Consider the following 21,467-nt stretch of genomic DNA (forward strand, 5'->3'; position numbering starts at 1 on the left):
ATTCCACCCATCCCGCACTCAGGAGAAGCAATGCAGTTTGGGGAATTAACTTGCACTAGGATTGGCCCGACTGATGTAGGGGTAATCCCATTCCCTAGCCAATGACTGCTTCGGGAACAGACACATGACCTCATTGTGGACAACACAATTCCAGATGATATGTGCTGAAAGCTTCTGGTGGTCTTATCTCTTAGAAGGAAGTGAATGAAGCTCCTAGAAGAAGGTAAGAAAAAGTGAGAATTTTCCTCCCCACTGGACTTGAAGAAGGAAGCACTTGAAGAAGGAAGAAGGGGAGTAAGCCCAAGAATGGTGTGAATGGAAGATCCTGGTGCTGGAAAGAAGCGGAGTTCTTTATGACATTGTTGGCCACTGCTTGTTTCTCTCTGAAGGCCCTTGCCCTTGCTTTCCCCTTGTCTTGCTACTTTTTCCCAGAGATCCTCCCATGGCCACAGCTTTACTGCCATTCAGTATTAGTCACTTCCTCGGAGGGGCTCTTTATGCAACTACCATCTCTGACCAGGCACTATCATGTCATGCTGCCTTATGAGCAGGAAAGGAGATGAGTGATAGAGAGAGAATCCCAAGAAAGCTCTACACTCCAACGTGAGTCCAATATGAGGCTTGATCTCAGGACCACAAGATCATGACCTGAGTGGAAATCAAGAGTAGGACACTTAACTGACTGAGCCACCCAGGTGCCCCACCTGACACAAAGTAAGTATTCACTGAATATGTTTTGCATTAATAAAAACAAAAATAATGATTAATTTTATTTTTTATTTTCTCTACTAGATTTAAGCTCCTTGAGGTCAAGGACCAAGGTCTTGTCCATTTCTGTATTTCAAGTGCCTAGAACACTCGCTGCCAAATAGTGGATGTTCAATAAGCTGTTGACTAAAAGCAAGAAAAAAGGAAAGAAAGAGAGGGGGAAATGAAATATTTGGGAGAAATAAAACAGTAACTTATTGCCTTTACGGGCAATATCACTTGAAGATGATTTTCTCCCATTCTCCTTACCACCTGTGGGGGGATTTTGTGGATATAGTAATATTCCCATGAATAAAAGACACATGGCCATCAAAGTGCTTCACAATCTGAATATAAACAGTCTTTTCAACCTTATTTCTTACCACCTATATGTCTTCTCCTCCCCTATCATTTACTCTTGCCACACCAAACTTTAGTGCAGTTGAATTTTAGGCAAAGGATACATTCCTGAAAACTTTACATAAAACTTAACACATCCATAATTCAAGACTATTTAGCAATAGCATTTAGCAAGACTATTTAGTGATAAATGTAAATTTATTGAAGGAAAGATACAACTTTACTAGCTAAAATGGCTCCGCCATGTGGCAATAGCATAAGTAGTTTCTGATTCACGGAACCACTACCAGCTTTGAAAATATGCCATTTCTGACAAATGTTAAACATTGTGAAGGCTTCACATTGCTTCAAATTTTCTGCATGCACTAAGGTGTTATTAAGTTTATAATGGGGAGGCGAGTACCTGGGTGACTCAGCGAGTTAAGCATCTGAGTTTGCCTCAAGTCATCATCTGACAGTTCATGAGTTCGAGACCCATATCAGGTGAACATGAGCCCAGCTTCGGGTGAGCTCAAGCCCCATGTCAGGAGAGGTCAAGCCCCACTTCTAGTGAGCCCCGCTTCTCTCTCTCTCTCCCTTTCTCTCTTTCTGCCCTCACTCACTTGCGCCCTCTCTCACACTCTAAAAAAAAAAAGTTTATAACTGGGGTGCCTAGGTGTCTCAGTTGGTTAAGTATCCAACTCTTTTTTTTTAATTTTTTAATTTTTTTAAAATTTATTTTTGAGGGAGAGAGACAGCATGAGCAGGGGAGGGTCAGAGAGAGAGGGAGACACAGAATCTGAAGACAGGCTCCAGGCTCTGAGCTAGCTGTCAGCAGAGAGTCTGGCGCAGGGCTTGAACCCACTAACCATGAGATCGTGACTTGAGCCGAGGCTGGACGCTTAACCGACTGAGCCACTCAGGCACCCTAAGTGTCCAGCTCTTGATTTCAGCTCAGGTCGTGATCTCACAGTTCTTGAGTTTGAGGTCCACATGGGGCTCTTCACTGATAGTGCAGAGCCTGCTTGGGATTTTCCCTCTCTCCCTCTATCTCTGCCCCTCCCCTGCCTGCTCTTTATCTCCCTCTCTCAAAATAAATAAACTTTAAAAAATAGTTTTTTAGTTTTTTGTAATTTTTAAAAAATAGTTTATTACCAAGTTGGTTTCCATATAACACCCAGTGCTCTTCCCCACAAGCGCCCCCCTCCATGACCTCCTCCTTTCCCCTTCCCCACTCCCTCTTCAGCCTTCAGCTTGTTTTCAGTATTCAAGAGTCTCTCATGATTTGCCTCACTCCCTCTCCCTAACTCTTTTCCCACCTTTCCCCTTCCCATGGTCCCGTTAGGTTTCTCCTGTTAGACCTATGAGTGAAAACATATGGTATCTGTTCTTCTCTGCCTAACTTATTTCACTTAGCATGACACCCACAAATTCTATCCATGTTGCTACAAATGGCCAGATTTCATTCTTTCTCATTGCCATGTAGTAATCCATTGTATATATAAACCACATCTTCTGATCCATTCATCAGTTGATAGACATTTAGACTCTTTCCATGATTTGGCTATTATTGAAAAGGCCACTATGAACACTGAGGTACATGTGCCCCAGGTATCAGCACTTCTGTATCCCTTGGGTAGATTCCCAGCATAAAAAATAGTTTATGATGAGCTATTTCAAATTTGTATCGTTAAAATACTCATAAAACTTGTCCAGACTTTCTTATCTTTCCTGAATCACACTCAAGTTTATTTGTGCCTCTTTGCCTTTGCATATGCTGTTTCCTCTCCCTGGAATACTCTGTGAATTACTAGCATCCAGAAGAGTGACTGAGTTGCAGAAAGGTCATATCCAGAAGTAGGAATAATGTTGCTGATATAACAACATCATTCTAGAACACTGGACAATGTTTCCAAAGGAAGAAAAAAAGACATTATTTACAACTCATGTCCGATATGTCAACTTCTTAAAATCTGAATCTGAAGGAGGGGTAACAGGGTTGGACTAAGCCTACATGGAGTTTAGGAATAGTAGGGAAGGTAGAAGTCCTAAAGTTGCCAGTTACCTGTACTCAGGTACCTCTAGAGGAAAAGTGTAGTGAAGGGATATGGGCTTCTTTGGGCCCCAAAAGTTCCAAGATTCAGTATCTGAAAGCCTTATCCAAGTCAGTTCCTGCTGACTTTGCACATCTCAGGGAGGCTGGAATTTGGGGGGTATGGGTAGGGATGAGTATAGACAGAGAGAAGTAGTCCTCCCAAACTCCACCTAGGCCACCTGAAATTAGGGGATGAAAAACTCAAATGTAAATACATGTAATAAAAGGAAAGGAGTGAAGCAAGAAAGCTCAATATAAAGAAAAGTATTTGGTCTCCCCTTAACTTGTTTTTTGTTTTTTTTCACTTTTGGTGGAGAAATGATTATAGTGCAGGAAAATAATTTTTTTGAAACAATATTTTCAAGAGAAGCCAGTAACCCAGGTTTGTATACAAAAATTCCCAATCCTAAATATTGGTGCAGCAATATTAAAACACCATGTAGGCCAAACAATACATCTAGGAGCTGAATTTGGCCCAGCAGGACACCAATATGTGACCTCTGAAGTTTACTGTCAAGTGCAGTGAAACACCAGGAGGGTTTCTGACCAAAGCAAACCTCAGTGTTAACTGGGGCAACATTTATATGCAGAATATTTGTGTTAGATCCTAATCCAGACTTCCATCCAACATAAAAGCCTGGTCTTTTCCACCAAAGTAGAAGCAGGTGACTGACATTCATCAAAGACTGGTGGACAGCACATAAGGGGAACTAGGAGGCAGAATTTGCTTAGAGACTGGTCCTGTTTGCTTTAACTGGCTACAGCCCATGGAAGCAACAGGCAGTAGGCACATCTGCAACAGCAGGTGGCGCCACTTCACAGGGTTTATAAAGATTTCCTTTTTTCTATTGCGGACTTCATACTAGAACTGTTTCTAGTTGCTTCGTTCCATGAGGTGTCACTGGGCCCAACAACATCTCTTCTGGCTGGAGTTAGAGGGGTAGATCCTAAGAATCATATTCTTGGGGACATGTCTTCCTGGGCAGGTCATTTGGGGTGAACCCACTGAGAAGCCAGTTTTCTTCCACACCTCTTGTCTGGGCTCACACGGGGGCTGAATGTAAGGGTGTGAGTTGCTGGGTGGAAAACTAGCACTAAGGGTGCCACCCTGACAATGTGGGCAGAGTAAGAGACGATAGGAATCTCTGAGCATGGGGTGGGGAAACAATCACTGGCGTGGAAAGGGTGGCAGTAGCTGTAAAACTGGTCCCCTCCACCTACCCCGTTGACTCCATCACTCCTCTTTTCCTAGGCTCTTATCCTAACAACTATACCCTTCTGGCATCTGTGCTGGTTCCTGCCTTTCATCCTCCTGGTAGACAGAAGTTTACCTTTCCTCCCAAAAGCGTTTCCCTAATATTTCTTCCCTCTCAACTTACTGCAATGTGGCTTCTGCCCCTGCCCCATACCCTTCCACTAAGCTGCTATCTCTAAGGTTGCCCCTGATCCAACGGCCAAACTCTTCTGTAGCTTTCAGTCCCCTTCACCATCTTCTCCTTGCCTTCCTGGGATTCCAAAGCACAACACTCCTAGTGTTATGCCCAGATTTTAATATCGCCCCCTAAAACCAGAGATTACCTGGGAGACCGATTCACGCATGCAAAAGCAAAGGGCTTGATTACGAATTTAGGCCCAGCCAGCCTAAACTCGGGCTCACAGACTTCAACAACACACTGGATCCACGTGGAGTGAGCCCCGAACACGGTGGGGTAGGGCCTTTTATGAGTTTGGGAAGGGGGAGTTACAGGAAATTGTGACACAGGTACAGGGGTCCAATCAATATAGCATCACATCATTGACAGTAACTTTAACCAATTACAGAGTGGACCCAGAACCCCCAGGTAGGGTGTGACTAGGACCCTCAGGTAGGGCGTGACTAGGACCCTCAGGTAGGGCGTGACTAGTCTTAACCTCCATCTTTAGGCCCGCCCCCAGAAATGTTAATGGTGTTAGCTGGCCTTCAAGGTCAGAGGGGAAACCCGAATCAAATCTGCATCCTTACTCTAGTCTATTACCTCTCTGTCTGTACTTTCTGTCCTTTCCTGCTGGTTCCCCTGTCCTAACTCATTCCTTAAATGTTGCTGTTGTTGGAGTTAATGGCACTTCCGTATGGCTTCCTTGTAATTAACAGTATAAGATGCAGGATACCCTGATTGAGGACAGCCATGGGCCAGAGTGCGTGGAGTGGCAAGTAGAGCTTGGAAAACACCCTATATGCATGCTGCCACCCAGGGTACTATCCTCAGTCCTCATTCCATTTTTGCTTTACTCTCCTTTCCTCTGCAACCTTGTTGACTTTCATGGTTCCAAGACTTGCATGTCTTACTTAATCTCTAGACATTATTTCATCTGCTTCCTGTACTTCTCTTCTTCAGGGTCCTGTGGATGCCCTGAACTTGCCAAGGCCCAAATTAAATTCATTATCTGCTTACTTGCATACTCCCAAACATTTCTTTTTCTCTATTCCCTCTCTCGGTTAATGCCACCATGATCCAGCTTCGTGTTCAACTGAAAACTTCCAGATTGTCTGTGTCTCTTCCCTTTCCTCAATTTAAGGATCATCTCCTAAAGACACTACTGGAATAGCCTTCCAACTAGTTCCTCTATCTCTAGAATCTCCCTGCTCTAAGTCACCCTCCTCAGTGCCGTTGTGTTTCTTTCTTTACACAGAATTGAGCACATTGCTCCTTTGTTTAAAAACTGATTTTGGCATCTAATTACTCACAGGATAAACTACAGAAGCTGGGGCAAGGTATATAAACCCTCCATATCCTGACCAAAGCTACCCTTCCAGTTGTATACCTTGCCCCTGATCTCAAACCCTTCCTTGTTCTTAACCACATCAGACTATGATGCATGTTTCTTCAACATGATTTTGCCGTGTGCTTTAACGCTCTGTGCCTTTGCTTGTGCCTTGCATGCCCTTCCTCTTTTTTGCCTTTTAAAATCCCATCCATTCAAAGGCTATGCTTACCTGTCATCTTTTTTTTCAGGGGCTTCTAGTCATCACTGTTTCTACAGTACTATTGATATGCTACTATAGATTGTCTACAAGTTATTTTGCAGCTCATCTGCAGTTTGGTATAGGGCCTGGCAAAACAGTGTTAGTGCTTAAGACCAACAACTCTGTCATCCCCCTCAGTTAAGCCCACAGTACATGCTGGGCTAAGCAGGAAACATTCACTGATTCCATGAAGCCCAAAATGGATAGTTTTCTTTGAATGAGCAGATGTATAATTTGTAGAACCGTGGTAGTAGCTTCTGAGTGGGTGGCAAAGAGCTTGGTTCCAATTCCCCCTCAAACCCAAGAACTTCGTTCCGAGCAACAAGTTGCCATCGAAAATGCAGTGAACGATCAACTAAGGATGCTTCCAGGAAGAGCTTTTGGAACATTTTGTCGTGTGTCTACACGAGTCTGCTCACCCTAAGCCCGGTGCTTAAGGATGTGGCCCCTCAGCTCCGCCCCACAGCCTCCGAGCGCCCTTTAGGCATCGGGAAAGGTTTAATGGGTCCATTCCCCAAGGCCAGAGTATTCGGGCTCCGGCCCTAGCGCGGAGGCGCCCCGGGAGCTATGAAGCCGGGAGCCCGAGGGGGCTGGGGCGCTGGCGCCGCGCGAGCCAACCCCGAGGGCGCGGAGGTGGGGCGGGGGCGCGGGCGGGACGGAGCGTGTCGGGAGTCCGCCCGGTCGTCCCTCCCCCGGGCGGGGCCTGCCCAGACGGCGCTGACTCAGCAACGCGAGGGGGAGTTTTGTCCCTCCGCGGACCCCGTTTCTTTGGGCCTCAGCCTCCTCCACCTCCGAGCCGGTTCCCTCCTTCTAGCGCTCGGGGTGCGAGTGGCAGGTCCGGCAGCTGAGGCAGCGAGCCGCAGTATAACCCCGGCGCTCCCCCGAGAACCCCAAAACTACCGTTCCCCAGCCGGGCGGTGTGGCCACCATGAACAACGCGGGTGAGGCGTCGCTCTTCCCCGCTGCTGAGGCCCTGCCGGGGTCCTCTCGGGGGGATCAGCTGGGCCCCAGAGGCCCGGCGGCGGAGAGAACCGGGCCTGGGACCGGGGGCGATGGCGGGAATGGAGCATTCTAGGCGGGCTGAAGCGGCCTTGGAGGGAGACAGCACTTGGGGGAGGTCGCCGGTAAGGGGCATCTCCGCCGCAAGGGTCTTCCGAAGTTAGAGCCAAGCTGTGGGAGTCCCGGACCAGCCCTCTTGAGCCCCATTCTGATATTATCAATACCATTTGGTCTTCCCACAGGACTGAATTCGGAGAAGGTAGCTGCTCTGATTCAGAAACTGAACTCCGACCCTCAGTTCGTACTTGCCCAGAATGTCGGGACCACCCACGACCTGCTGGACATCTGCCTGAAGAGGGCCACGGTACAGGGGGCTCAGCATGTGTTCCAGCACGCTGTGACTCAGGAAGGCAAGCCGGTCACCAACCAGAAGAGCTCAGGTGAGGTCGCAAAACTCCTTGCACACTGACCTTCCTGGCAGTGCCCCATTTTGATGCCTTACGAATGGTGCTGGGTAGAAGTTTGTATTGAAAGAACTTGTGATGAATTTCCAGAGAACAGGCACAGGGAAAGGCAGGTCCAAGAACATCACCTTGTTACTTACTTTAGTCCTCTGTGGCTTGATCGTGTATTTGCTTTGAGCGTCGGAGTGACAAGTCCGTAGCCATGTGTTTGAATGTAAGTCACGATATTCTGTCCCAAAGTTATGTGATTGTAGCCAGGTGTCTTGGAGATACATTTTTTTAGTACCAAACAGACCATACAAAAGTGTCCATGCTCTAGAAAACTCCCCCCAAATGTTCTTGCCCTGAAGGCCATATACAAATACATGAAGTAGAAAAGACAGAATGTAATTGTATCAAAATATCATCAAGTGTTATTTTTAAATAGGCCAAAAAGTTACAGTTTGAGCAAATGTGCTAATGGGCTCAATTTCCACCAATAAACTAGTTTGTAATACAGAAAAATACTCAGTTCTCCTGCCTTACTAGTCAAGAGCTCTTGTTTTGCTGTCTAGCACGACTGTCAGAAAAGCAGCAAGGTGAAAGATTGGTTAACCAGGAATCTAAATAAGGAGGATAGTCTTATAGCATAATTGTACTAAAAGGACTTTTAAACATTTATCCATTTAAAAACTACTCCCAGTCGGGGCACTGGGTGGCTCAGTGGTTGTGTCTGACTTTGGCTCAGGTCACCATCTCACTGTTCAGAGTTTTAGCCCTATGTAGGACTCTGTGCTGATGGCTCAGAGCCTGGAGCCTGCTTTGGATTCTGTGGTCTCCCTCTCTCTCTGCCCCCTCATGCTTGCTCGCTCTCTCTCTCTCTCTCTCTCTCTCAAAAATAAACATTTAAAAAAATAAATAAAAACTACTCCCAGTGTATTTTGACAGCAAGCAGATCTTGTGCTTGGTGACAGCCAGGCAGAACTCAAAGTGTAGGTTTAATATGGGTATATTTTTGGTGTGTAAATCATAACCCAGTGATTTTAGATGTTAAGGGAGAAAAAAAGCCATGACCTTGCCATAATTAATGTTTTGCCATGGTAGGATGGTGTGGACTGTCAGGCTACAAATGATCCAGTTAGTAATGTCACAGTGGCCCTACACAGTTTAGATTGCAGTGACCTCTTAGGAAAAAACCTGGAATTGTGCCTCTGGAATAGACCAAGTCATATATTTTGTAGTATCACTTTTATTTACAAGAGATATAAATAGCACATGAGCTATGTAGTTTATTTTCGTTCAGTTTTCACATTAACAGTACATACAGGTTTTCTTTACTGGGAAATAATATAGTAAATATGAGAGGGGCATACGGACGGACCCAAGGTAAAAATGAGCTAAATCATTAGTGATTTTTCAAAAAAAACACCATAGTTATTTATTTCTCTTTTAAAAGATGTTTATTTACTTAGAGTGTGTATATGAGTGAGCAGGGGAGGGACAGAGAGACAGGGAGAGAGGGAATCCCAAGCAGGTTCCATGCCGTCAGCACAGACCTGGGCTTGGGGCTTAAATTGTGAGATCATGAGCTGAGCTGCACCAAAATCAAAGAGTTGGATGCCCAATTGACTGCACCACCCAGGTGCCCCTATTGTCACTTATTTTTAATTGTTTTTTTCTTATTACAAAATTACTGCTCTTCAATGTAGAATATTTGCAAAATAACCAATAGGTACATATTTTTATAGTCAGGTCTTTATTCTGTGTGTGTGTGTATGTGTGTGTGTGTGTTTAATATAGGTGGATACCTTACATATTAGGTAACCTATCTACCTTTTTCACTTACCAGTATAGCGGGAACATACATTTATAGCAGTAACAACATTATGCCCAGGGGTGCCTGAGTGGCTCAATCAGTTGAGCGTCCAACTTTTCTCCTTTAATTTTATTTAATGTTTATTTCTGAGAAAGAGAGAGTGAGTGGGGGAGGAGCAGAGAGAGAAGGAGACACAGAATATGAAGCAGGCTCCAGGCTCTGAGCTGTCAGTGCAGAGCCCACTGTGGGCTCAAACTCAATAACTGTGAGGTCATGACTTAAGCTGAAGTCAGATGCTTAACTGACTGAGCCACCCAGGCACCACGAGTGTCCATCCAACTCTTGAGTTCAGCTCAGGTTATGATCCCAAGGTTGTGGGATTGAGCCCTGCATCTGGCTCCACACGGAGTGTGACACCTGCTTAAGATTCTCTCTCCCTTTGCCCCTCTCCCCCACTCACTTGTGTGCATGTGCATTTTCTCTCTCTCTCTCTCTCTCTCTTTCTCTCAAAAAAAAAAAAAAAAAGTTATGCCCAAATAAAGGTCAAGGTTTTTCCCTCTGAATTTTCCTTTAGGAAAGAGTTACCCTGTATTTGAGGCCTTACAGGGATCCTCATAAGGAGCAACTTGTGGTTCATTTATTTTGAAGTAAAATACAATTTGGTAAGCACTTACCTGTGAAATGACCTCAGTCTGTGTTAGTTTGGGATGCATATAGAGATCATTTGATTGAATCGGTTTTTTAAAAATGTGAAAAATTTGAACATAGTATATTCCTAGGACGTGACTTCACGTGGAAATGTTGGATATCAGTGTAAATAGGCCTTCTAATGGTCACTTAAATAAGTAAGGAAATGGTGACATTGTAGAGTTTGTGATTATCTACTTACTGGACAAATGCGGAATGTGATTCTGTAATTGGTGCTGGCATACAGTTTTCAGAGATAGCATGATGCATAGATTCTAAACATTGCTATGACTCAAACATACTGGATGGAAGAAAGATGAAGCATTCTGATTGAAAGAGTAGATCTAATGATGGCAAAAGCACTGATACCAAAATGCAAGTGAAGAGTACGAATCAGTATGAAAATGACATTAGTGAAAGTGGAAGAAACATTGTTTCTACGTCAATTTATTAATGTTAATGTGATTTAAAATAATGTATATATTTACATTACTAAATTAAATGTTATAGGTGGACAGTTGCTGTTTCATCTCTATTTTTCAGTGCCTGTATGATCCAGTTAGCTAAACAACTTTTTCTCTTTTTTCTAAAGATTTTAAGTAATCTCTATGGGGCTTAAACTCACAACCCTGAGATCAAGAGTTGCACACCCTACCAACTGAGCCAGCCAGGCATCCCCAACCACTTTTTCTTTTTAATTGTCTTTGGGAGAATGGAGGTTGACTTATGTTAGGGTCATCTTATATTGAAGCATATATTATGTATTCCAGATTAAAAGGTAGGGACTTTCTGGGGTGCTTGGGTGACTCAGTCGGTTGTGTGTCCCACTTCAGACCAGGTCATGATCGCATGGTTCGTGCCCCACCCTAACAGCATATAGCCAGGTGGATCCTACATTGGATTCTCTGTCTCATTCTCTGCCTCTTGCTCACTTGTGCTTGTGCCCACGCCTCCTCCTCTCTCTCTCTTTCTCTCTCTCTCTCTCTCTCTCTCTCACAAAAATAAATAAAACATAAAAATAAAGGATAGGGACTTTAAAAAATTTTTTGCCATGTATTGCCAATTTGCTTTCAGATAATTTGTACCTGTTTAGATCTCTATCCAGAGTGTATAATAATGCTATTTCCCAAATCGTTCTCAATATTGGGCATTATTAATTAAATGTCTTATGATAAACTTCAAAAAATGTTTCTTTGCCATTTGTATCTTTTTTGGCCATTAAGTTGTCTAATCATGATCTCTCCTCACGTCTCTCTAGCAGTATTTTCTTTTTCTAATGTGATTTTCTTAGACAATTTGTATTGGGGTCTTTAAATGATATGTAAAGAGTTTTTTTCATATGTTAAGAGCATTAAGCCTTTGCATATATATTTCAAATACTTTCTTGCCATGTTTTTTTTTAAGTTTATTTAAGTAATTGCTACACCCAACGTGGGGTTCGAACTCACAACCCTAAGATCAAGAGTCACATGCTCTTCCAACTGAGCCAGCCAGGTGCCCCTTGTTTTAATCTTTCTGTTCTTTCTGATTTAGTTTTAAATTGTCCAAGATCTTGTCATGTTTTCAGTTTTAGGAAACAGAGATAGAACAATGTAATCTATGTGAACACTCATTCTAATTTCTTGGTTTGCTTTCTTGTTACAGGGCGATGCTGGATCTTTTCTTGTCTGAATGTTATGAGACTTCCATTCATGAAAAAATTAAATATTGAAGAATTTGAGTTTAGTCAATCTTATCTCTTTTTCTGGGACAAGGTATGGGACTGATCTTGCAAGGCTCTTTTTTTCAGTATCAGCCTTGGTAGGGACTCTCTCTTCATTTCTTGCTCTCCTGTCATAGTCTGCCTTCCATTATAGATGGGACACCACTTATTCTGATTTCCAAAGTATCAAAGGTTGACTCTCTTCAAACACAGAACTGCTTTTTGTTGGTAGGTGGCTACTTTTTGCAATGAAATAATAAGTCTACTGACATACCCTGCTCCTTCCTTGTTTCTTTCTTAACTTATTTAAAACTTTTTATTTGTTTTTAGTAATTTCCCCTTTGAGCATCTTTATTTGGGTTCTTTGGTCTTTCTAGGGCCTGATTTCCCATCTGGGTAACACTTGCTTGAAAAACAAGTGATTTTAAAGTGTATGTTATATGTGTCCATTAAATGTTTATTGATTAAAACTTTGTTTCAGATTTTGTATCAAAATAAAACAGTGCATTATTTGATAAACTACTGAATGTATCTACAGAAATATATGAGGAAACTTCAAATATTCTTATGAAGCCAAATACTGATATTTAATTACCAACTTTAGCTTAAAAATACCTACTATGGTCCAGGTATTCTGTTATGTTGATAACGTCAATAAAAGGATTAGCTCTCTTCCTTTAACATTATTTAACTTCTTTTACTCTAGGTTGAACGTTGTTATTTCTTCTTAAATGCTTTTGTGGACACAGCCCAGAAAAAGGAGCCTGAGGATGGTAGGCTGGTGCAGTATTTGCTTATGAATCCTGCAAATGATGGTGGACAGTGGGATATGCTTGTCAATATTGTTGGTAAGAGCACTTCTCTGATGGAACTGAAACTCCATATGATCAAACAAGGCTCTGTAGTTGTGCATGGGCCATTTCTTTGGCAGTTATGTACAGAGTAGAATTAGTCTCCTAGAAGGGGATACAGTTAGCTTAAGAACCTTTATCTTACACTCTCACCTATTAAGTACTTCCTTTAAGTGAGACGTAAGGAGGTAGGTACTTTGAAGAGCTGGTTGGAGATGCAATGCTTGTATTAAGCAGAACTGACCTATGAAAAAGTTTATCTCTTGTCCATTGATGTAATTGTGAAACACTGAAACTGCAACTGTATGAAAATATTCTTTTTTCAAAAAGTTCTTTTGGGAAAACCTGATAATGCTGAGCATTTTACAAAGTATGCTAGATAAAAAGAACAGAATCCAGTCTCAGATATATGGGTAAATAAGCAAATTTCATGTCCTGCTTATTGATATGGAGGATAAGATTGTTACGTTTTCTGATTTAGAACAGCACAATATGGCCGATTCTGTAAAGCAGTGGCAATTTTTGCTAGGGTTTCTAATGCTGGAGTATGCTTTGACCTTATTGGACACCAAAATTTGTTTTCTTTTAGAAAAATACGGTGTCGTCCCTAAGAAGTGCTTCCCTGAGTCTTACACAACAGAGGCGACCAGAAGGATGAACGACATTCTCAATCACAAGGTGCACCACATGGAGCAGGGTGGGATTAGATTTAGTGCACTTACCTTAAAGCTCTTCACCGATTTTCCAAGGGGATTCCTGGGCATTTAAGTGTACACCGTTTATGTACAAGGTTGCTACTCATGTGTATCAAAGGAAACCTAGCTACAGACTAACTTAAAAATAATTGAGATTGGAGTGTTTTTTTTTTTTTTTAAACTTCTACTTTTATTTCCATTGATTTAAATGTTTTCTCATGGGTACTGAGGAAAGAAAATCCCATGCTTAATATGAGCCATAATCCCACTGGGTTCTAGTGGAGGTGGGCTGGAACAAAAAAGAACTATTTGTGAGACTTTTCTTAAAGAGTATATGGCGTTCTGAGGCGTCCCTAAACCACATCAGTGTCGTTTATTCACTCACTAAAGATTTAATGTAGTCATTGAACCTCTTTTTATTGCATCAGCTATCTTAATGAATCATTTTTTTTCACTACATAACCTATTTTCCCAAGGTGGGTTATATGTATACATAGACACATACACATACGCATATGCACACACCTACACCTACATACACACATACATATGTTTTGATGAAACTCACAACCCCGAGATCAAGAGTCGCATGCTCTGCTGACTGAGGCAGCGAGGCACCCCCCGGGGATGGTTATAAATCTTACCGAGATGATGCTACTCTACCAGACATCCTTTTTCTGGGAGTTGCCAGGACCTGCTCTCTTGATCTATCAGGCCGAAATAGGATTTGTCACCCCTGGGAGAAAGATGACGTTTTAAAATATAGATATATTTCCCCAAGATTAGAAGTAGGTTATTTTCCACCCAGGAAACTGAGGATTCTTAACCACAGGAATGAAAGAGCCTTAATAGTATATCATTGAATTTCATTTTAGGGGAAAGCAAGATCCTCTTTAGCACTGTGGGTCGATGTAAGACTCACTTTTATCTTAGGTACTTTCAAAATTGAAAACAACAAAAGTGAAAACTATTGGGGGTTGGCATAGCCATTATAATAATTTGGCAGAGAAGGAGAAGTGAATAATCTGTAAAATTCTAAATAAAACTCTACTGGAGTGATTGAGTGGCATAATCATCTTAAGTCTCCTACTTTTGCTAAGGGTGATAGGCGTTACGGAATCAGATGTGTTCCCCATCCAGGTGCATACTGTCACAGAGGGTACCATCAGCTGCATAGCAGAAGTGGTTCCATCTTGAATTCTTTGGGAATAAGCCATGGGTTTTTTTTTCCTTTTAGGGGAAGTGTCTTTGGTTATATCTTTAAGTGGACTAGTTGGGGGAAAATAGATTTATTTTTATGAACTTTGCCCTGGGGCTTGGCCTCCTTACACTTTAAAAGAACTAGCAATGATCTGCAAGGCTCATTTACAGTTGAAGTTGGGTAGTTATTTGGAATACTGAATAAGTTTCTGTCATAGATGAGAGAATTCTGTATACGACTACGGAACATGGTACACAGTGGAGCGACCAAAGGAGAAATCTCAGCCACACAGGATGTCATGATGGAGGAGGTAATAACAATTTTTTGGGTTTTTTGTGACCATTCTAAAGATCTCTCAGACTATTTCATCTGTTAAACTTATTAGGAAGCATTGCATTAAATGCTGTAAATCATTGCAGTAAATGCAGAATTGAATTGAAAAGTACTTATTTTATAGCTGGAAAAACAGAGGTATAAACTTTGCATTTTAGTATGAGACATTTTCTAATTCTCAATTTAATATTCTTTATAGATCATTTTACTCATTTCATAAATACTGAATACATGCTAGGACTTTGGCACTAGGGATACAAAATAGAGAAAGACATACTCTCTCCAAAGAACCTAGTCTCTTAGAAAAACACATGAATAGTTGCGATGAATTTTATGCTAGAGATGTGTAAAAAAGGATTTGGTGGTCCTAAATGAGGGAGGGAATAATTCAGTGAGCAAGTTTCATGGGAAACTATTTGAACCAGCTCTTGAAAGAGCTGTAGGAATTTACTGGATGGATAACTGGGAAGACCATTCCAGACAAAGAGAATTGCATATAGAGGGGCATGAACAGAAGTAGAATCATCAGAGAATAGTGTAGCTGAAACATAACCTTTTGTGAATGTGATTGGTAGTAAATTGAACCAGAAAGGCAGAGCTATGAGGGATCTTAGGTAAATGCCAGCCTTCTGGCTTTATTTTGTAAGAATAAAGATGGGAAGCAATTGATGCTTCTATCAGTTAAAATAATGTATGTGTAAACGTTTTAGAAAACTTCTAAAGCATTAAACAAATATTAGGTGGTAATACTGTCAAGGGAGTTAATCTTCAATTACATAATGCAGCTGAATATGTATAAAAGTATGAATTACTTAGAGAAAAGAATAAACGTTACTAGTAATCACTCAACTAATAGTCTCTTTTCAAAACTGTTTGTGTAGAGTTAAAATGGCCTTATTTTTTCACTGCCATGGATAAAACTACTGCTTCACTTGTGTTTTCTTTTGAATTTTCTTTTACTTTTTATTTTTAAATTTTATGTTAGAGAGTGAGAGCATGAGCTGGGGAGAAGGGCAGAGGGAGAGAGAGACAATCCCAAGCAGGCTTCTTACTCACTGTGGAGCCTGATGGGGAGCTCCATCCCACAACTGTGGGATCACAACCCAAGCCAAAATCAAGACGGTCAACTGACGGAGCCACCCAGGCGCCCCTCCTTTGAATTTTAGAGAGGCAGAAAAGTGTAGTTGAGAGCATGATCTTTGGAGTCAGACTGTCTGAGTTCTACTCTTCTCATTATTTAACAGATGTGTGACCTGGAACTGGTTCCTATAACTCTCAGATCCATTCAGATGTAAAATGTCTGGCCCAATGCTTAACACAGGAGCTGTTTCTTAAATACTCGTTGGGTGGGTGAATGCGGAGGTTACATTTTGCCAAATGTAATTAAATAATCTCATATCTTTCTTTATTTCTCAGAGTTCCTATTAAAGAGAGATATCTGAGTGTAGTAGAAAAAGATAGTCTTTAGAGCTAGACATGGAGTTCAGTTTTGGCTTTATCACTTACAACTCTTCGATTTAGGGTAATATACTTAACCTGTCTGAGATTCAGTTCGGAGTTCTCCTTGGATTTTTGTGGGGATCAAAGAAGGAATTAAATACAAGAATGCAAGGTATAATGCCTGGCACACAGCAGTTGTCCAAAAAATGTTAGTTCTCTTCCCTTCCAGCTTAGAATGATCTCTCTTGTTGAGGCCATATTTCCTGCATAATTTGCCTTCCATTTATGATTATAGTAAAATGGTGGGATGTAGTAAGAATGAAAATTCTGTAAATGGTTATGGAAAAGAGCCCAGATAATATTTCTTGTAGATTATAAGCAACCTATTGGCTTTTGTTGTTTGTTTTAATGATCTTCTAAATAGTGTGTCTAAGATTCATGTCATGACCCTGAGATTGGCTGAGAATTAGGGCAGATGTATTTCACATATCTTTCTTTCCCTGCTCCTACCTCAGAAAATTAGTAAAATACCACCTTACTGAGTCCTAAGTATGGATGTTTTATAAGATTATTTACCTAGTGATTCTACCTAAACTGTTGACTACAGAATTCTGTGTAGTAGGTCTTTAGATTTTTACAGTCCTCCAACCCCCTTTTTATTGATCCTGACTCTTTGGTAATGAAGAGTCTAGCTATGATTTTAAAGCCACAAATTAGTACCTATGATTTGCCTAGCCTTGTAGGCACATCAAAATAATGACTAAATCAACAACCATGAAGCTCAAATAGCTTTGAATGAAATGTGTTTATGTTATGGGGCGCCTAGGTGGCTCAGTTAGTTAAGCGTCTGACTTCAGCTCAGGTCGTGATCCCACAGTTCGTGGGTTCCAGCCCCATGTTGGGCTCTGTGCTGACAGCTCACCCACTGCCTGGACCTTGCTTTGGATTCTGTGTCTCCCTCTTCTCAGCCTCTTCCCTACTCATGCTCTGTCTGTCTGTCTCTCTCAAAAATGAATAAACATTAAAAAATTTTTTTAAAAAGAAATGTGTTTATGCTAGAGAGGTACAGGTTGCTTCTTGTGATGACAGACATGGCAGATCCATTTTGGAAAGATGTAGTCACCTTCATTGCAATGTTTTCTTGGTGCATCTACTCTTTTAGCCTCCAGATCCCCTTAGGATTATTAATGTATCCTCCACCAAAATTCTGTTAAAAATAAAACATAAAACAAAGACTAGAAACAGTGTTTATCAGTGCCATGAAAAGAGACAGGAAGTGATTATGAATTGCCTAAGAAATTCTGTAACAGTGGCTCTCAGCTCTTAAAAATAGAATATAGGCCTAGACTTGCTCCAGACATGCATGAGATCAGTTTCTCTGAAACTGGAGCCTAATTTTCTATATATTTTTTTTATTTTAAAGACAAACATTTATTATTATTATATTATTATTAGTTTTAGAGAGGGAGAATGTGAGTGAGGGAGAGGGGAAGGAGAGGTGGAGGTAGAGAGAATCTCAAGCAGGCTCCATGCCCAGTGTGGAGCCCAACACAGGACTCTATCCGACGACCCTGGGATCATGACCTGAGCCAAAATCAAGAGTCAGGCACTCAATTGACTGAGGTACCCAGGTGCCCCAAAAAACATTTTTTAAATATCAAAAATATAAAAAGGTGTCCAGTGAAAAATCATCTTCCCATTCGGTTCTCTGTCCTTCTAGTTCCAAAAAACCTCCCAACCAGTTTTATTAGTTTCTGTTATTCTATTAGCTGTCAGTTATCCTTCCTGACTGAGATCTTTTTTTCTACAATCCAATCTGAATTTATATTATTTTCCTCCTCATTGTAGAGATGTTAGTGTAGTACTCAAGTTGTTCTACACAGTGTTGTTTTTTTTTTCTTAAACAATATGTCTTGGTAATCTTTCTATATTGATACATGAAGAGTTTCTGCATTTTAAAAAGTATTTGCATAGAATTCTATTGTATAGATGTACCATAATTAATTTATTTGGTCCTTAGTAATGGACATTCTTTCTGATTGTTTTCAAGCTTCTATTAAAAATACAATAAATGGGGGTGCATGGGTGGCTCAGTCAGTTAGTTGAGCATCTGGCTTCGGCTCAGGTCATGATCTTGTGCTTCGTGGGTTCAAGCCCCGCTTCAGTCTCTCTGCTGACAACTCAGAGCTTGGAGCCTGTCTTCAGATTCTGTATCTCCCTCTCTTTCTGACCCTCCCCTGCTCATGCTGTTTCTCTCTCTCTCTCTCTCTCTCTCTCTCAAAAATAAATAAAACATTAAAAATTTTTTTAATTTTTTATATGTAAGCACAGTAAATGATCTTGTGCTTACATAATTTTGCATATATACATGTATACTTATAGGATATATTTCTAGAGGTAGAATTATTTTTTAAGTTTATATATCTGAGAGAGAGAGAGAGAGTAAGCACAGGAGGGGCAGAGAAAGAGGGAGAGAGAGAAAATCCCAAGAAGGTTCCGTGATGTCAGTGGAGCCCAATGTGGGGCTCGAACCCATGAACTGTGAAATCCTGAACTGAACCGAAGTCAGATGCTTAATCAACTGAGTCACCCAGGTGCCCCTAGAATTTTTTTTTAAGATAGCTTTATGCCCAATGTAGGCTTGAACTCATGACCCTGAGATCAAGAGTTGCATGCTCTACCAACTGAACCAGCCAGGTGCCCCAAGAATAATTTTTGAGTCAGAAAAAATACACATTTCTAATTTGAATATGCCGAATTATCCTCTTTGGAGATTCTACTAGTCTGTATTCTAATCAGCAATATCTGATAGAACTTATTTCCCTTTAGTTTTATCAAGGCAATATATTTATCAAACAATTGAATACTTAACCAATCTGATAGGTAAAAGGAGTTTTAATTTGTATTTATTTCATTTTAGTTTTAATTTATATTTTCTTACTTTGGAGCCGAGCATCATTTCTATGAACTGTCAATTCATATCTTTAACTTGTTTTTCTTCTCTTTTATTAATTTCTAGATACTCTTTGCATGTTTTAGAAATTAGCCCTTTTTGATATGAATTGTAAGTTTTTCTAGTTTATATGATATCCTTTTTTGTTTTGCAGAATATTTTACTTATAATAATCAAATTTGAAATCTTTTACATTTTTAATTAGAAAGGCTTTTCTCACTCTATTTATAAAATAATTCTTCCATTTTTATTCTAATACTTACAGGGTTTTGATTTTTGTATTTGAGTCTCTAATCCATTTAGAATTTATCCTGGTGTGGGTGTGAGGTATGGACCTTTTTTCCCCCAAAAGGCTACCCAGTTTACCCACATTTTTTCTGAAATGTTCACCTCTCTCTACCCCTTAAATTTGAGATGCCATTTTTATCGTTCTAAAAAGCCTCTGGACTTTCAATTCTGTTCTATTAGTATGTTTATTCATTTGCTCATAACTGTGTATTTTAGTTACTGAAGCTACTTAATAGTGTTGTAATATTTGTGAAGCTAGTCCCATTTCATTCTTCTCTTACTGTTTTCCTGGATAATATTTTTTTGGCATCTAATTAAGGCATCTGTACTTTTAAAAGCTTCTGGTTAAGATCCACTGCTGCAAAGAAATAACATTTTCAGGTATGGTCTTCTCTTTTGGGTTCTGGAAGAAAAAAGGGAATCATTCTCTTGACGGCCTTGGAGGACATCTCTGACACTGAATAAGGGACTAACCTCATGTTAGTTCTCAAAGGTTCTTAAAGTAAATAGATAATGTTCAGATAGTATGTTTCCCTTTATACTTAATAGCTATAACCAGGAAAATCTATAAGTACTTAAACCAAAGACTCTGGGGCACCTGAGTAGCTCAGTCAGTTAAGTGTCAACCTGGGCTCAGGTCACAATCTCACGGTTTCTGAATTCAGGCCCCACATCGGGCTCTTCACTGACAGCATGGTGCCTGCTTTAGATTCTGTCTCCCTTTTTCTCTGCCTCTTCCCCACTCACACACTCTCTCTCTCTCAAATAAATAAACATTAAAAAAAAATAAAAACAAAGACTCTCTAATAGTTAAAATGCTCAAATAATATTAACTTAATATTTAAATTCAGGCAGTCTCTTTAAGTATTCTGAGCTGGAATTTAGTTGACTATATTTCTTTAGATGTGAAAATTTCACATCTCCAAGCAATATAAAATCCTTAGTTAAAATGGAAATAAATTGTGTATCATGCTTGCTTACAAATTGTAAATTTACAAATTTACAAATTGCTTACATTGTAAATACATTTTACATCCTATCTGTCATGAAAACCAAATATTTAATAGCTTTGTGAACTGCGTCTTCATTGGATTTCAAGTCACAGTTCTCTTTTAGTCCAATGAGGATCAGAATTGTTTTGAAAATAAACCTACATTTCTTCTATTGTAGTTAGTAGATATTATAAGAAGAAGGACAAAAGCTTGGGAATGTGCTTTCTTCTTTTTAAAGTAGAGGAGAAACTTTTAGTACTCCTCTCGACTTGAAAGAATGTTCAAAGTCGCTTGCTGAGTCAGACTTGGATCCATCCAGCTCAAGGCTCTCTTTCTTCTTTTTTTTTTTTTTTTTAATTTATTTACTTAGAGGCAGCGCAAATGGGAGGGGATGCATAGAAAGAGAAACAAAGGGAGAGTCTCAAGCAGGGCCCACACTGTCAGCACAGAGCCTGACACGGGGCTCGAACTCAAGGAACCATGAGATCATGACATGAGCTGAAACCAAGAGTAGAATGCTTAACCGACTAAGCCACCCAGATGCTCCAAGGTTCTCTTTCTGATGATAGCACCCAGGAGCACTCTGCAGCTACACAGCATTCAGTCACATTTCTCAGTGCCTGGTATCTGGAAAGGAGTTACATGTTAAGTGACTAACATTTAATAGGGGAATAAAATAAATAATGAAAAGCAAAGTAAAGTAAATGTCTTAAGAGATATACAAACATATCTAAGATAGAATTACTGTGTCTTACTTGGGAGATCAAGAAAGGCTTCTTGGAGAAAGTTCCATTTGAGATGTGCTTTGAATGAAGTTAGTTTGGAGTGAAAAGTATTCCAGCCATGCTCCAAGTGGAGTTGGTGAGTGATGAGTAGGCTACT

At 40.6% G+C, this 21,467-nt stretch overlaps 1 protein-coding gene and 1 non-coding gene across 2 annotated transcripts in view; one reads left to right on the forward strand and one right to left on the reverse strand.

The window, feature by feature from the left end:
• Positions 1-6,925: 6,925 nt before the first annotated feature.
• BLMH (bleomycin hydrolase) overlaps positions 6,926-21,467 on the forward strand; it is a 46,097-nt gene continuing 31,555 nt past the window's right edge. Inside the window, exons 1-6 of the mRNA XM_029928414.1 lie at positions 6,926-7,126; positions 7,427-7,624; positions 11,775-11,884; positions 12,539-12,680; positions 13,273-13,361; positions 14,797-14,889. Of these exons, the coding sequence (XP_029784274.1) occupies positions 7,114-7,126; positions 7,427-7,624; positions 11,775-11,884; positions 12,539-12,680; positions 13,273-13,361; positions 14,797-14,889 (645 nt within the window). The 5' untranslated portion in view covers positions 6,926-7,113. The remainder of the gene's footprint in view (positions 7,127-7,426; positions 7,625-11,774; positions 11,885-12,538; positions 12,681-13,272; positions 13,362-14,796; positions 14,890-21,467) is intronic.
• Positions 11,554-11,626, reverse strand: TRNAK-CUU. Its single transcript has one exon. It is a non-coding gene; the product is annotated as a tRNA-Lys (tRNA).

This window comes from Suricata suricatta, chromosome 17 (genome assembly GCF_006229205.1).
Source record: "Suricata suricatta isolate VVHF042 chromosome 17, meerkat_22Aug2017_6uvM2_HiC, whole genome shotgun sequence".
Taxonomy (NCBI): Eukaryota; Metazoa; Chordata; class Mammalia; order Carnivora; family Herpestidae; genus Suricata; species Suricata suricatta.